Source organism: Solanum stenotomum, chromosome 2, assembly GCF_019186545.1.
Source record: "Solanum stenotomum isolate F172 chromosome 2, ASM1918654v1, whole genome shotgun sequence".
NCBI lineage: Eukaryota > Viridiplantae > Streptophyta > Magnoliopsida > Solanales > Solanaceae > Solanum > Solanum stenotomum.
Window position 1 is genome coordinate 4,767,811 of NC_064283.1, and position 15,817 is coordinate 4,783,627.

Sequence of the window (15,817 nt, forward strand, 5' to 3'; positions counted from 1 at the left end):
ACTTTTCTCTTTACACACCCCTTAAGAAACTATAAATAAGAAAGAAAGTTTTACTAATTTATCTATAAGAAACTCTTTTGGAGCTTTATACATTTGTTTACACTTTAAAAAATGAGTGACTTTGGTAGTGGACAAAGAGCGAGACGAACATGGTTTGCGAGATGCACATATGCCCTTGTGAGCAGAGACCGATCCATCCTATAGAGTGGGGTGCATGTGCACCCGTTAACTTCGGAAAAAATCATGTGTGTAGGTGTATGTCTATCTTGAAAAATTGACATAAATTAAGATATAATTAACCGTGCATTCATGAAAAGTATAGGTTTGTCATTATGTTGTTGGTACAAGCTAGAAGAATCACCCACGAGACCTAGGTTCGAATCTAGCTACAACTCTATGTTATTGTTTTTATTTTTCAAGTTAATCTTAGAGCTCATATTTGAGAAGATGCAAAGATAGGCCGAAAAAATATTGGAAGAGGTAATTAAACAACACATGATTCACCGGTAGCAATATGAGGACATGACTCTAAATGTGATAGTATGAAAGTCAAGAATTGAGGTAAAAGGTTAATATATAGTAGAACATTGTCTAGTTTTCTAATATATTATTATTACCATCCTATTGTCTTACTTTTCATTTATTTATTACATGTAGAGCTGTCAATATGGGCTAGCCCACCCCATCCGGGCTAACCCATACAGGCTTTGACATTTTACGGGCCAGGCTGGGCTAGCCCATCTTTTGTGTGGGCCAGAAAACGATCGGCCCAACCCACAAGTACGTGGGCTACAGGCTTGCCGAGCCAGCCCACTTTTTTAAAAATTATAATTTTTTTTATAATTATAAATTATAATTTAAAAATATTATCATAAATATCGATAAAACAATATTACATGGTGTTAATGTTACTACTTATTAATCAAATCCACAAATAAAATTATCTTTATAAATATTTATTAAGTTTTTTTTCAAGTAANTTAATCTTAGAGCTCATATTTGAGAAGATGCAGAGATAGGCCCAAAAAGTATTGGAAGAGATAATTAAACAACACATGATTCACCGGTAGCAATATGAGGACGTGACCCTAGATATGATAGTATGAAAGTCAAGAATTGAGGTAAAAGGTTAATATGTAGTAGAACATTGTCTAGTTTTCTAATATATTATTATTACCATCCTATTGTCTTATTTTTCATTTATTTATTACATGTATTTCCCTTACTTCAATTGTTGTATTATTTTTTATTGTTATTCTTTTTTTATCATTAGTGTTTCTCTTTTTTAACTTTTCGATTCACTTTACATATTTGCATAAATATATCCTCTACATTCACTTTTATTTGTTCATTAAATCGTAAATACATTTTCTACTTGCCACTATTAGCTTATAAAAAACTATATTTAACTCTCATATTAATTACATATTTTCCAAATCAGTTTTAAGACCTTAGACAATATGTGAGTAATTAGTATGGGTATTATAGTTAAATATTTAAATATTCATATTTTATTTTAATTACGTAAAGTTGAAAAGTAAAATAAGTAAAACTGTAAAAGTGAAAAAAAGAAGGTAATTTCTTGAAGTAAGGGCCTGGGGAAGCCGAGCAATTTCCATATTTTGTCTCCAATCCAGTTCGACCGTCGACGGCACTGAAGGAGAAAACCTCTGATCGCCTCTGTGATTTTGGCCGTTCACTTTCCTCAGGCGAAGTCAATAGAACGAAACACAATTCTCCGACTATCTAAAAGTTATTGCTGAAGCCATGTCGAATCGCTATAGTAACCCAAACAGGAACGAAAAAACTCAGAAGAAGTTTGTTCCAAAGAAGGAAATGCAAACTTCTCAAACCCTAACGAATTCCTTCAGGCAATCAGTTTCTATCAAATCTGAAGGAAGTTCCAACGCCGTTAACTCCAGCAGTGCCGGTTCTTCTGCCGGAGAGGTCAAGAGTAGGGTTAGGATGGGAGAAAGTGGCGCCTGGGTTTCCGCCGCTATTCCTAGTGGAAAGTTCGTGGATTATTTGCCTCAGGATGAGGCTGTAGCAGCTGGGCTTGGAGCCGATGAGGGTGCATTGGATCCCGTGGAATCACAGCGTGTGGTGGATGTTTTGAACAGGGAGGTGTGTAGGTTACTGAAGATGAATGCAAGAGATTTCTGGCGAGAAGGTAATGTTTTTTCTATTGCTTTTGTGAAATTTGGTTTTGAAGATTTTCATTTGAAATTAGTAGTTATGGTTTGTATGATTTGATTAAGGAATAAAGGTAGCTAATGGTAGCCTTCTAATTTTTCTGTATTGAAGAAAGATAAATGATTTATGATGCTTTATGCTTGTCTGCATTTGGAAAAGAGGTATAATACGCCATATATAGTGAAGCAAACTTTTCATACAGCATTTTTGAGCAGTACTAATCCTATCTGAATTAAATCTAGTGAGGCAAACTCTTTTTATACAGCATCAGAAGCAAGCAGTAAAAGCTAGTGAGTAAACAGACGCATACAAAAGGTCAATCATAAGATGATTATAAGTTGCTCAGGATGTTTATGTTATGCTGGAAAATGTTGGGTTTCCCTAGAAACGCCCTCCTTTTCCATTATTTCACATTAGCTGCTAAAGACTAGAAAGCTATATCCCACAATTAACATGTAGGGATCAAAATGCCAGGCCAGGGTGAAAGAGAATCTTCTTTTGGTAAAAAAATAAATTCAGCTGCGCATAATCCTTGAATCAGCAGCGATGAGAAATATTTCATTTGTCTTGCATCGCGATAAGTTTTATTTATTTTATTTGTTGTGGGTAACTAAGTGATACATTTGATCTGCTTAAAACAAACACCCAAAAATGGTGCTATCTCAGTCCCAATTTATGTGAAGGTATTTGAGTGGCAAATATGCATTGGTTTGGATTGTGTGTTGGTTTGTATGTTGTGCTGCTGTATATTTATACCAGTCTCTCCTGATTTCTGTGTCTACCAGTGGCCAGCGACAGCTCCCTTCGCTCTTTTCTTGAAAGCTTTCTGAAGTTCAGGAGTAGGTGGTATGATTTTCCATATCGAGGAGCCAGGGGTATAGTTGCTGGGGTCGTCGTTGGTGAGTTCGAGCTCTGCCGGCGTATCTTTATGGTCTTATATCGCATGTGAGTCACTTTAATTTCAAAGCATTTGATGCATCAAGTTGCATCCCTTTATGCTGTGCCTTTTGATCTAAACAGTTCTTTCAATTTTAGATCGTCAAATCGGGACCCTGGAGCTAAGACTGCTGATAGTCTTACTCAGAAAGATCACGAAGGTGTGTGTCTGTCCCTGACTCGTTGCAGTTATTACTACCTTTGTATACTTCAAATAATTTCTTGGTATTGTGGAGGTCAAATTTTAAAAGTTTTATTCAAGTTGCAGCCCTGACGTGTACTTTTGTAATGAACTCTGCAAGTAAAATGTTTTATGCACTTCCTTTCCTTATATTATGACTAGTCTCATCACAATCATGATCAGGAAGATCATGAATTTAGAAAATGGCAATACTACCTTTGAAGTCTCAGGTAGAAGCATAGTTTAGTTTCTATTACCTTGTGTAATAGAAACCTTATTGTAATTTTAATAATATTGCTTACTAAAATGTCAAAGATAGTAAATAAACACAAGTCAATTAATCTAATTAAATTGGGGAATGATAGAACTCCACGAAATTTCTTTTAATTAGTAAGGGAAAAGTTTTTATCTCTTGAAATTAAATCAATAGTTAGATAGTGGATTCTTATTGTAATTTTAGATGCTATATTCCATGGCATAAAAAATTTCACACTTTGATCTACTTTTTTTTACGCTTTTATTACACTATTAGAATTTAATTTAATTAATCAAATTAAAAAATGAGGGGATAAAATGTCACTATTTTCCTAACATCCCACTGACTAACACCAAATATGATGTCAATTGTTCTATACTTTATAATTTTCAAACCATTGATACTTTAACTCGTTTTTTAATGATGAACAATTTTTATTTTTTTTTAATAAAACCGTCGCAAGGCACTGATTTCCATGCGCCTTGCAAGGCGCATGACGGCTGCGCCTTACAAGGCGCATGGAATTCCACGCCTTGCGGCTGCTGCCCTAATTTAAACATCGTTTGATTTTCCGTCAGAAAGTTTCTATAATTAATTTTGTTGCCCTTTTGGAATTTTTGAAAAAAATTCTTACCCTTTTGGCTCCGGACTCTTGAATAATATGCATTGTAAAAGGCCTGATGATGTATCTCTCGCTAATTATCTTTGGAAATTGTATTCGAGTGCACAATGTTCACTAATTGCATTTGTAGCCCTTTTGCAGGAGAAGAAGTTGCTTGATTTACCGAAGTTGTTAGACATATGTGCCATATATGGTCATGAAAATGAAGATCTGACAAGAATATTGGTATTATTAACTGAACTGCCTTGTCGTTGAACTATTGATAATATGGTTTATTGTTCTTTGGTTTTGGTTTAATCTTGTGTCATAAGATACACATCCTGATGGTGAGCCAACATAAATGACCTATTATTCTGCTTCTTGTGGTAGGGAGAAATAGTGTTTCTGTTCGGAACCTTTACCCTTTCCTTGGATCCTTCTGCTATCTCCCTTTTGTCACTAAAAATTCGAACCTAAAAGGATAAGAAATCTAGAATCTAGATGGTATCACCTGCTAATTGATAGAAGTACTAACTTTCAACTTCAGAAGTTTCATCAGCAAATTGGCCTTGAACTCCAATTTCAACATTTCAGGCACACTCTGTGATAAATAAGCATCTGAGGAATAACTCCCATAGTTGTTTTCTTGTTTTCTATAGTGGTTCGTAAAATTGAAGGGGGTGGAGGAAACAAACATACAAACAGAGTATCAAAATTGCCTCTTGATCCATGTCACATTGCGGTTTTATCTCTTGTCTAGCTAAGAGTAAGCTTCACAAGAAGTCAAGAACCACTATTATATGAAAAGAAAATCTAGAAACCGTCCATGTGAAAATGTAAAACTCTCTGCTTAGATGCTTTTACAAGAAAATCTCCTATCTATGAGTAGTTTATCCTGACGTATAGAACTTGTGGTACTTTTTATTTTAAATAATATTGGTCTGGGATGAGTTTAAATAGAGCAACTTGGTCAATGAGGATTCATGCCGACTCCAACTTGTTAACAATTGAGGCATAGATGCATAGTTGTTGTTTAGATGTTTTTACAAGTTTTAGGTATGAAATCACACGTTAGTGGGGCACATACTTTGCATGATGATCTGTTGAAGGATGGATTAAAAATTTCTAGACGGTGTTCAAATTATGATAATTAGATAGACACTATTTGTAGGTCTTCTGCATATCCCTGAAATGTTTCCTGTGGATTAAATGTCAAGACCATTTTCCTTGGGCTCATGACTCTGCCTCCTGACCCAAGAAGAGATGTAGTAGAGAGTTTTAAGCACCGCCTACTAGAAAATTCAATTTTTGTCTGGGGTTCAATGTCAAGTGCATGGCCCGCTGCTTCACAGTGCCCCCTTAAGCCTCAAGTCTGACTAATGCTCTGTGGTCATGGACATGACAGCAAATGGGGCTCATTGGTCTCTTATCACTAAATTCTATTACAAGAAACAACTGCGGCAAAAGAAAACTGCATTCAGATGAACTGTTAACTCTTTTTTTTTTGGGTGCAAAAAGGATTTGATTAATGAATTTGAATAAGTGATAGATCTAATAGGATCTTGCTTAATTAGAAGGTACGGATTTTTGCTTGTAATTTGGAAGTACTTTGGCAGCACCTCCTTTGTTGCTATGTTAATAATAAAGTTGCCACTTCTCGGAAGAAGAAAAAAAAAACTGTGGAATTTCTTGCTTAAGCATTTAGGTGAAACCAAGTTAAGAAACATTTTTTTTTGCCCTGATAAGCCAGTGCTCCTTATTGTCATTTCTGCTTTGTGTTTGCTTTAACTGCTTCATCCATTGTTCTTCTCTTTTTATCAAGGATGCTAATGGATATTCAGATTCCTGTTGCTGACTCCTGTCTGTATATATGTTGTTCAGGTCGTCAATGCCATAAAGTCACAGCCATGGATCCATGATGATCTTTCATCTGTTATTACACACTTTCTTAGCATTGTGCAGACTATGTATGAGAGGTGTAGCTCATCGTTAGAGGTATTATTTCTTTAATGGACTGTACTCTTAATTTTATCTTAACATTTTCTTTTTTAAAAAATCCCTACACAGGGATTTCAGAGAAAGGGTAAAGGGGGCAGTTGGAATCACACCCACATCTATTGTGTTAGACAATTCACTAAATTACCACTACTCAATCCATTTACGGTGTCAATGGATTATCCAACGAAAGGGGGCAGTTGGAATCACACCTGCATTTATTGTGTTGGACAATTCACTAAATTACCACTAGACAATCCATTTAAGGTGTCAATGGATTATCCAACACTGATTTATGCGCTGTTTTTCTTATTGAAATTTGAAATATTAGGCGTTCCTTGCTCTTCTTTGCTTTCTACTTGCATGTTCATGTACTTCCTTTGCCAGCGCGGTTTCTAATTGTATATATCTCACATGCTTTTGTATAGAGTACGCACTTCTTTTGTTAACAAGAAACTTGCATCTCATTATTTGTCCAAAAGGCATGAGAGTATAAGTTCAAGGTTTCCCTCTTGTCGTTTTGAGCTACATCTCTGTGGAAGGTTGAAAGATTGCAGAACACACATACATGGCATTTTTAGATCTCAGCAACTTGTCATCTTCATCGGTTTTAAGACGCCAAAAGCAACTAATAAATATATCATTTGATTTACATAGATAAGGAATATTTTCATTTTACTTTATGGGAAAAGTATGTTCTTTTTATTGATGAAGTAATTAGTTCTATTGCATTCGGAAAAGTATATTCTTGAAAAGGCAATATCTTTTGGGGTCTATGATGAGCACCTCAACATGGTATCAGTCTAATAACAAGTCTTTGTTCAAATCTAATCGTCACCCATTATCAGGAAGAAATTTCACATACTTGGTCGATGCAAAAAGAATGAAGCTTGCATGTGAGGGGTGTGTGGAAGACATGATTATTTGAATAATGTACTCTCTCTAAAAGTTTAAACTTTTAAATGAGATGGTCACGCATTTTCAACAAAGTGCTTATGTGTTATCTTTGGATGTTTATGGAGTGGTCTACTTGTAGAGAAATGATAAATGCAGGTTGTCATTGCTTAGTATATATATTCCATTTACGACCATCGTTCTAGTTTTATGAACAGCTTGACCCAATCTAGATGTAGGTTGATAGACATACTCTTAAATGTGGGTTTTCATAAGGATGTTTGCAATCGCAAAAGAGTTCTTGCAAAGGGTTATCCAAATTCATACATGATTAACTATTATCCGGCTGCAGGTTTTATTTTCCTCCAGTCACTTTCAAGATCATGGGCATACTCAACTTCAAACAGACTATCTAGAGGTGAGTTTATTACCTGATGAGCTGTAAGATAGTTCATGTATATATGTGTGTGTAACATATATCATCATATCATCATATTATATTAAAAGTGGAAGCTTCCAACTTCAAAGTTGGATTACCATTTTACCCCTATTCTAAATAAAATGTCTAATTAATTAAATATTAAATAATATCATATATATATTATACTAAATACTTAAAGTGGGAAGGTGTTTAAGTCCAAAGTTGAATCAACTTTTAAATGAGAAAGACATTAAGAAAAGATGATAATGAATAGATAATGGTTTCAAAACCCTTCATTTCTAAAATTAAATTTTAAAATCTTATCTTTTCATTTTCTCATATTGAATTAAGAAAAACGTTGGTCTTGCAAACTTATAAATTAAGACATTGGACAATATGAGATAAATCATAAGAAATAGTAGTGTTCAATTGTTGATTTCAAACTTCCTTCTTTTATTTGATTCCTTCTTCTAAGTTGCTCGGACTCTTTACTTTTGGTGCAGCACCCGTGTTGACACGACGTGGGTGTGGTGTGGTATCCGTGTCCGATTTGGTCAACGGATTTTGGGTACTTTGCCAAAATCGATGGGAAAGTTTGGACAATTTTAATGATTTTTATAATCAATACAAAAGCTAAGGTGAAATTGAAGAAATTGGACTACCTTTTATATAGAAATTTATATGTCACTCCTTTTCATTTAATCTCCTTCCATGTTTCTCCTCAAGTTCTCCATATAATATCTTATAATTTAGATTTTATAACTCTGTTTTTAGATATTTTAATTATTTTTAGGCGAATCCCCGCACCCGTATCCGTGCATGGATCCATATCGCCGAATCTTTAAAATTAGATCATGAAGGATCCGACCTCTAGATCCGCACCCGTATCGGACACCCGCACCCGAGTCCGAACAACTTAGTCCTTCTTCATCTATGTATTATCACAATTAATTATATTTATGTTTTTCATTTTTATCCTCTCTCAAATTTCATGACATCATAATTGCATGACAAAATATAATTATGATTATATGTGAGAAGTCTGATGATTCATTATATTTGTTTGGTAAGAATCTCTTCTTTCTTTACAACAACTTTTAGATTGCAAAATATCAATTTCTAAACTCCCAAAATTTATTGATTATGTGGAAGATGTGATGAATACATTATTGTTTGGGACAAACGTGCAATGCATGTTCCCAAAGACTAGTATATATATATATGTGTGTGTGTGTGTAAGTAGTAGCCCAAACAAGATGTCCAAATAAGAACATTCAGGCCCAAACCGATAAACTATTCACACCAAAAGGGTTATATCCATTTATAAGTTCTGAAAAGTTTAATCATAAATAATCCCTTAACCAGCCCATCAAATAAGTGGAAGATTCATTAAATTGTGAAACGTTACCCTGCCATAATGTGATGTGCTTCCAATGCCAATAAAATGTAACCCATCCAATTCTTGTCGGTAGTGTGTGTGAAATTTGTTATTTCTTACTGTACGAAGTTTCATACTTGCACCTGCAGGTGATGGACTTCTTAAATGATGCTGTGGTATCTATGGATGCGTTTGTCAATGCGTATAAGCAAGCATCCATCTACTTCTGCTGTCCTGTTGAAATGAGGTACTAACCTTTTGGTTGACTTTTGTTGCATCAGCATGTGTAATGTGTTAATTTATCAATGAATTACTAGGATAAGCACTTAGAATCTCAATGTCTTGCCCCAAAATATGGAACTCATTGTATTGCAGAGTATCATTGACTCTTCATTTATCTGTCTCTGATAATTTGCAACTTATTTGTTATTTCATTCTTTCCATGCTTAAACCTTGTGAGCTGCACTTCTATTATTGCCAATTTGGGTAATTTCTGTTCTCATTACCTGCCGATGGATTAATAGTTTGTGCTTATTTAAGGTAGGCACAACAAAGTTCATATTCATTAGTGTCTTTTCTCTGTGCAGTCATGGAAATGAGGAGGTTCTTACTACCCTTGCAAGATTGCATAATTCATTGCTTCCCTCTTTGCGGCGGGGCTTCCACATAATTTTAACCTCCGGAGAGAAAAGTTTGACGGAGTCATCTAATGAAATGCGCTCAAATGTTTTTGTCAGTCTCAAAATGTTATCCACAAGGATAGTAAATTTTGGTTGGAAGCTGCTATACTTGTGCTATCTAAGTGATGAGGCGTTTGTTGAAAGTTCTCCGCTTCCTGCTACCATGAAAATGTTCCCGACCAATGTGGAGGATCCTGCTATAAGAGCAGATATATTAGTGCAGTCAGTGAGGGATATCAGTGGAGATTACTCACAGGCTCTAGAGGGCCATAGCAAAGGAACGTTTCTCCAAATCATTGAACAAAATTACAACATAATGAGCAGAATCGAGTTACTACGGAATACAGGTAATTAGCTGAAAATGATGCGTAGACTCTGACTTGTTTCTCAAAGTTTAAGGTGGCTATCATGCTATGGGTCATAGATTCCAAATGAGAGCATGCATGACAGAAAGAAAATGGAACATATGAAACTCTGTTTAGAGTGTGAATAACATTTTCTGTGATTGAAGCTTTAGCAGAAAATGCCAGAAATATCTACATTTGTTCTCTCTTTATATGGCTTATTAATATTTTAGTTGAGAAACTTAAGCCTCTCTTCTTTCTTTAATCCTTTTGAGAAACTTAAACCCCTCTTCTTTCTCAGTTTTTCTCGTCTGATGTCCCATGTCTGCTTATTCTTCATTCCACTCATGCATGTTTGTATATCTGAACTGATTTAGTTTCATGCAGGGTGGATATCAATGGATGATGATCAATTCAAGTTTCTGTCGGGGATCACAATACACCCAGTAGAAGATAATGTTGGAAGGGCAGCCCATCCGGCAGCCTCTGGAAAAGACAACCGACCACAGGTTGATGAAGATGCTGCTATTATGGAGTCAAAAATAAGTCAAATAAAAGACCTGTTCCCTGATTATGGAAAAGGTTTCTTAGCTGCTTGTCTTGAAGTATATAACCAGAATCCTGAAGAGGTCATTCAGAGGATTCTTGAGGGTACCCTTCATGAGGAATTGCAGTCTTTGGACATCTCCTTGGAGAAAATACCACCACCCAAGTCTGATGTTGCATCCATGACCAGAAATGACAAAGGTAAAGGGAAACTAGTGGAATCTACACCAATGCCCCCTAGAAACATTGTGCCCGCAGCATCGCCTTACAAAGCTGTAGGCTCTTCTAATTCATCTATAGCTCCAGCTGGAAGATTTATCAGGAAAACAACCAGTGAAGAGCCTGCTTCCTTGACACTTGACTCTAGAGATGCGAAGGATTTGGCAAAAACGCTTGCACTTTCATCACAGCTTGAGTATGAAGATGAGTATGATGACTCATTTGATGACCTAGGCCTAAGTATTGGTGATTCAGCGTTTGAGGAAACTGAGAACCTCCAAGACAAGACAAACTTCAGCCGTGGGAGAAATTCTGAAGCTGATAATGGTAGCTCAGCTTCCAACGCTTCTAAATGGGGATCACGAAAGATGCCACAGTTTTACGTCAAAGACGGCAAGAACTATAGTTACAAAGTTGAGGGTGCTGTTGCGGTGGCTAATTACAATGAAGCTTCTATAGTAAATCAAGCTCAGAAGGAGTTGATACATGGGTTGGGACGAGGTGGTAATCTTCCTTTGGGTGCAGTTAAACGGCTGACCGAGCCAATCGAGGAGAAAGAAGACGAACCGGAATCAAATGAAATGGGTGGAAGGGGGAGAGGTCGAGGGTTCTTCAGGGGAGGAAGAGGTGGGAGAAGAAGAGACTCAAACGAGGAGAAAGACAACGAGCCCGAATCAAATGAAATGGGTGGAAGGGGGGGAGGTCGAGGGTTCTTCAGAGGAGGGAGAGGTGGGAGAAGAGGGGGAGAGTCAAACGAGGAGAAAGACAATGAGCCGGAATCAAATGAGATGGATGGAAGCGGGGGAGGTCGAGGATTCAGAGGAGGGAGAGGTGGGAGAAGAGGAGGGGGTAGATCAAATCATTACAGAAAGGATCAAGCCATGAAAAAACACTTTTCAGGTTTGACAGGCCATTGATATGGAAGGTTACTTTAAATGTATACAAATTGTTGATAAGCAGTATTACCTTTTAGTTACCTTACAGAGTTTTTAACCGACTGTGCACGCGATTTCCTCTGGGAAGAAATTTCAGTTGGATTTTGTTTTCATCAAATATACTTAAGTTTATACCATGGCTCAGAGTTTCTTTTAATTTTCCGATGTAATAAAAAAGCAGGTATTTGTGAGATGAGGATTTAATATAAATGATTATGTGAACTATGGCGTTGAGGATTAATGGGAAATAATCTTTCTGCTTGGAAAGTAACGGGTAAGGGGTAAGGTTTGCCCACGTTTTACCCTCTCAACACCCCATTTTGTAGTGTTACATGAGATAAAAAAAAAGTCGTGTATTTTTAAAAATGAGCTTGTAAATGCAAAAATATGTATGAAAAAAATATTGACACTATGTAATATTCTTCCAATTCATTATGAAGATCCTCATAAAGTTTTTTTTAGAAAAAAAATTCGGATGCCTCAAGGCACCGAATCCATTGGCTAATACATCCGAAAAATGAAAAAAGTTTGTGTAATTCCTAAAAGTTTGCTAGTAAATATGAAAATATGCGTGAAAAAATGGTGGGACTATACCTAATGCCCTCCTGACTCATTGTTAATGTCCTCATAAAGTTTTTTTAGAAAAAAAATTCAGATGCTCAAAGACGTCACACACGAAAAACCAAAAAATTCATAATTCCTAAAAGTTAGCTCGTAAATGCAAAATTATACGTTAAAAAATGGACTATACATAATGTTTCTCAACTCATTACGAAGGTTCTCATAAAGTTTTTTTAGAAAAAAAAATTGGGAGTTCCAATGCGTCAAATCCATGGTTAATACACACGAAAAAACAAGAAAGTCGCGTAATTTCTAAAAGTTGGCTCGTAAATGTGACTATATGCGTTAAAAATAACGGGACTATACGTAATTCTCCCTCAACTCATTATGGAGGTCCTTATAAAGTTTTTTCAATAAAAATTTCGGGTGACCCAAGATTCCAAATTCATCGGCTAATACACACAAAAAATCAAGAAAATTGCGTAATCTTAAAAGGTGGCTCGTAAATGCTAAAATATGCGTGAAAAATATGATGGGACTATACATAATATTCCCCAACTCATTACAAAATCATTATAAAAAAATTTAGAAAAAAAATTTGAATGCCCTAAGGCGCCAAATTCATGGGTTAATACACACGAAAAACTAAGAAAAATGCATAATTCTTAAAAGTTGGCTCGTTAATGCGAAAATATGCGTAAAAAAATGGTGGGACATACGTACTGCTCCCCAACTCATTACGGAGGTCCTAATAAAGTTTTTTCTAAAAAAGTTTTGGATGCCACAAAGCGTCAAATTCATGGGCTAATACACATGAAAAATCAAAAAAGCTGTGTAATTCTTAAACGTTGGCTCTTAAGTGCGAAAACATACGATAAAAATGATGGGACTACGGTAAGCTCCCCGAACTCATTATCGAGGTTCTCATAAAGTTTTTTCAAAAAAAAAAAATCAAATGTCTCAAGACACCAAATCAATGGGCGAATACACACAAAAAATTAAGAAAGTCGCATAAATCCTCAAAGTTGACTCGTAAATATGAAGTATGCGTGAAAAAAATAGTGGGATTATATGTAATACTCCCTTAACTCATTACGGAGGTCCTCATAATATTTTTCAAAAAATATTTTCGCTTGCCTCAAGACACGAAATTCATGGGCTAATACACATGAAAACCAAGAAAATCGTGTAATTGCTAAAAGTTGATTCGTAAATACGAAAATATGCATAAAAAATGGTGAACTATACGTAATATTCTCCCAACTCATTATGGAAGTCCTCATAAAGTTTTAAAAAAAATCCGGGTATCCCAAGGAACCAAATTCATAGGCTAATACACACAAAAAATTAAGGAAGTCGCATAATTCCTAAAAGTTGGCTTGTAAATGCAAAAATATGCGTGAAAAAAATGGTGAGACAATACGTAATGTTCCTCATACTCATTACGGAGATCCTCATAATATTTTTTTAGAAAATATTTGTAGGTGCCCCAAGGCATCAAATATGTGGATTAATACACACGAAAAACTAAGAAAGTCGCGTAATTCTTAAAAGTTGGCTCGTAAATGCGAAAATTTGCGTTGAAAATTGTGGGACTATATATAATGCTCCTCCATCTAATAACAGAGCTCCTCATAAATTTATTTGGAGCCCCAAACAGCCAAATTCATAAACTAATACACACGAAAAACCAAAAAAGTCGCATAATTCCTTAAAGTTGGATTGCAAATGCGAAAATAAGCGTGAAAAAATTGGCGGGACTAAGTCCTCAATCCATATGTTACCGACCTGACCATCCATCTATCATTGAAATCAAAAGAAACTGGTTTTCGTTTGTATTGGTATTGAATGAACATATCAAACAAAGGCGAGCAGTATAAGCCCTTCTCCAGTCGGTTTTATACGTAATGTTCCCCCAATTCATTACAGAGGTCCTCATAAAGTAGCATTATTCCTAAAAGTTAGCTCGTGAATTTGCAAATATGCATGAAAAAAATGGTAGGGCTATACGGAATGCTCTCCTACTCATTACGGAGGTCCTCATAAAACTTTTTCAAAAAAAAAATGCAATTACCCAGAGCATCAAATTCATTGGTTAATACACACAAAATCAATAAAGTCGCGTAAAAACAAAAATCCTTTCATGACACTTATATATGAAATAAAGGTATTTATAGTTGCCACAAATAAAAAATTTTGTTGGCAACTTACATATGAGTTTGCAGGAACCTTATTCGCTTACGTTGAAGTCGCTACAAATAATTTTTTTTAGTGACGGCTTGTAAGTATGGGCAGTGATAACAGTTGTTATAAATAGTAACTTTTAGTGGCGACTTATATAGTATAGGCAGCAACCAGTAACAACAGTTGTTATAAATAGTAAACCTTTAGTGGCGACATATACAGTATTAGCAGCAACTTATGTCGCCATGAATAAGATCTTTTAGTGGCGACATATATAGTATTACCAGCAACACAAGTCGCCATGAATAAAACCTTTTAGTGACTACTTATAGTACAGCAAAAGAAGTCGCCACGAATAAACCTTTTAGTTGCGACTTTTATAGTAGTAGCAGCGACACAAGTCGCCACGAATAAGACCTTTTAGTGGCGACTGTTATAGTTTTCGCAGCGAAAAAAATCGCCACAAATGAAAGCTTTTAGTGGCGACTTGAATGATATTAGCAGCGACAAAGGGTCGCCACGAATAAACTTTTTAGCGGCGACTTAGTTGCCACTAATCAGTATCATTTAGTGGTATTTTTTGCTGCAAGTAAAGCCGCCAGAAATAATAACTAAAGTTGCCACCAAAAACATTTAAGTTGCGCTTTATGTTGCCACAATAAAGAACCTGTAGTGGCGATCAATAATTATTAGCAGCGACAGAATTTGCCAAAAAAAAACTTATGGTGACAACTTTTTTATGAGATGGTTGTGATTAAAGTCACCTCGAATAAAAAATATTTAGCGGCAACTTTTATGGCTAATTACATAGTTTTTACAATTTTAATTATGAATAATACCCCCCTCTATTTAATTTTATTTGTTTTATTTGAATTTTAACATATCTATTTGGAAAATAATGATTGTTATGACTATATACCTATTATTTAATATTTTATGTGTTGTAAAACATAAGCAATATATTGCAAGTAATTTCGACACAAGATATATGGGGAATAGTGTAGAGTATTCTCATTCAAATATCTTCAAATGTCATTGTGTATCTTATAATGGTGATGGACAACCATATTTATAGGTTGAGAAATCACTCCAAAAGTCACCATATTAAATATCATAACAAATAGATGCATTTTTATCCAAAAAGGTCATAGAACCTAGGGAATACACATAAATGATAAGTACAAGTTTATGAATAAACTCAATGGACGATACTTAGTTCAATGGATTTATAATAGAATTTTAAAAAATGATTTGAGAAATAAATAATTAATGTTAAACGGTACAAATATGAAATTTTTTTACCTCATTTGCGTGATAGTGTTTTGACTAATAATTTAAGAACTTCATTTGCATGATAATGTAATTTGTCTTAACCAACAGTTACTTTATGCATGTCTACATTTGTTTTCATTAGCAATGAACTTACATGTATTATTAACATTATTAGATAAGAAAGAATCATAAAAAATTAATATTGAAACATCATTTGCTTA

The 15,817-nt window shown here is 35.1% G+C and overlaps 1 protein-coding gene across 1 annotated transcript; it reads left to right on the forward strand.

The window, feature by feature from the left end:
• The first annotated feature begins 1,591 nt into the window (after positions 1 to 1,591).
• On the forward strand, positions 1,592 to 11,716 carry LOC125857081 (uncharacterized). The gene is made up of 9 exons (XM_049536751.1): positions 1,592 to 2,170; positions 2,979 to 3,138; positions 3,229 to 3,290; positions 4,319 to 4,413; positions 6,049 to 6,162; positions 7,409 to 7,474; positions 9,005 to 9,102; positions 9,443 to 9,882; positions 10,267 to 11,716. Exons 1-9 carry the CDS (start codon positions 1,768 to 1,770, stop codon positions 11,559 to 11,561), a joined length of 2,733 nt encoding a protein of 910 aa, XP_049392708.1. The 5' UTR covers positions 1,592 to 1,767; the 3' UTR covers positions 11,562 to 11,716.
• Positions 11,717 to 15,817: the final 4,101 nt, after the last annotated feature.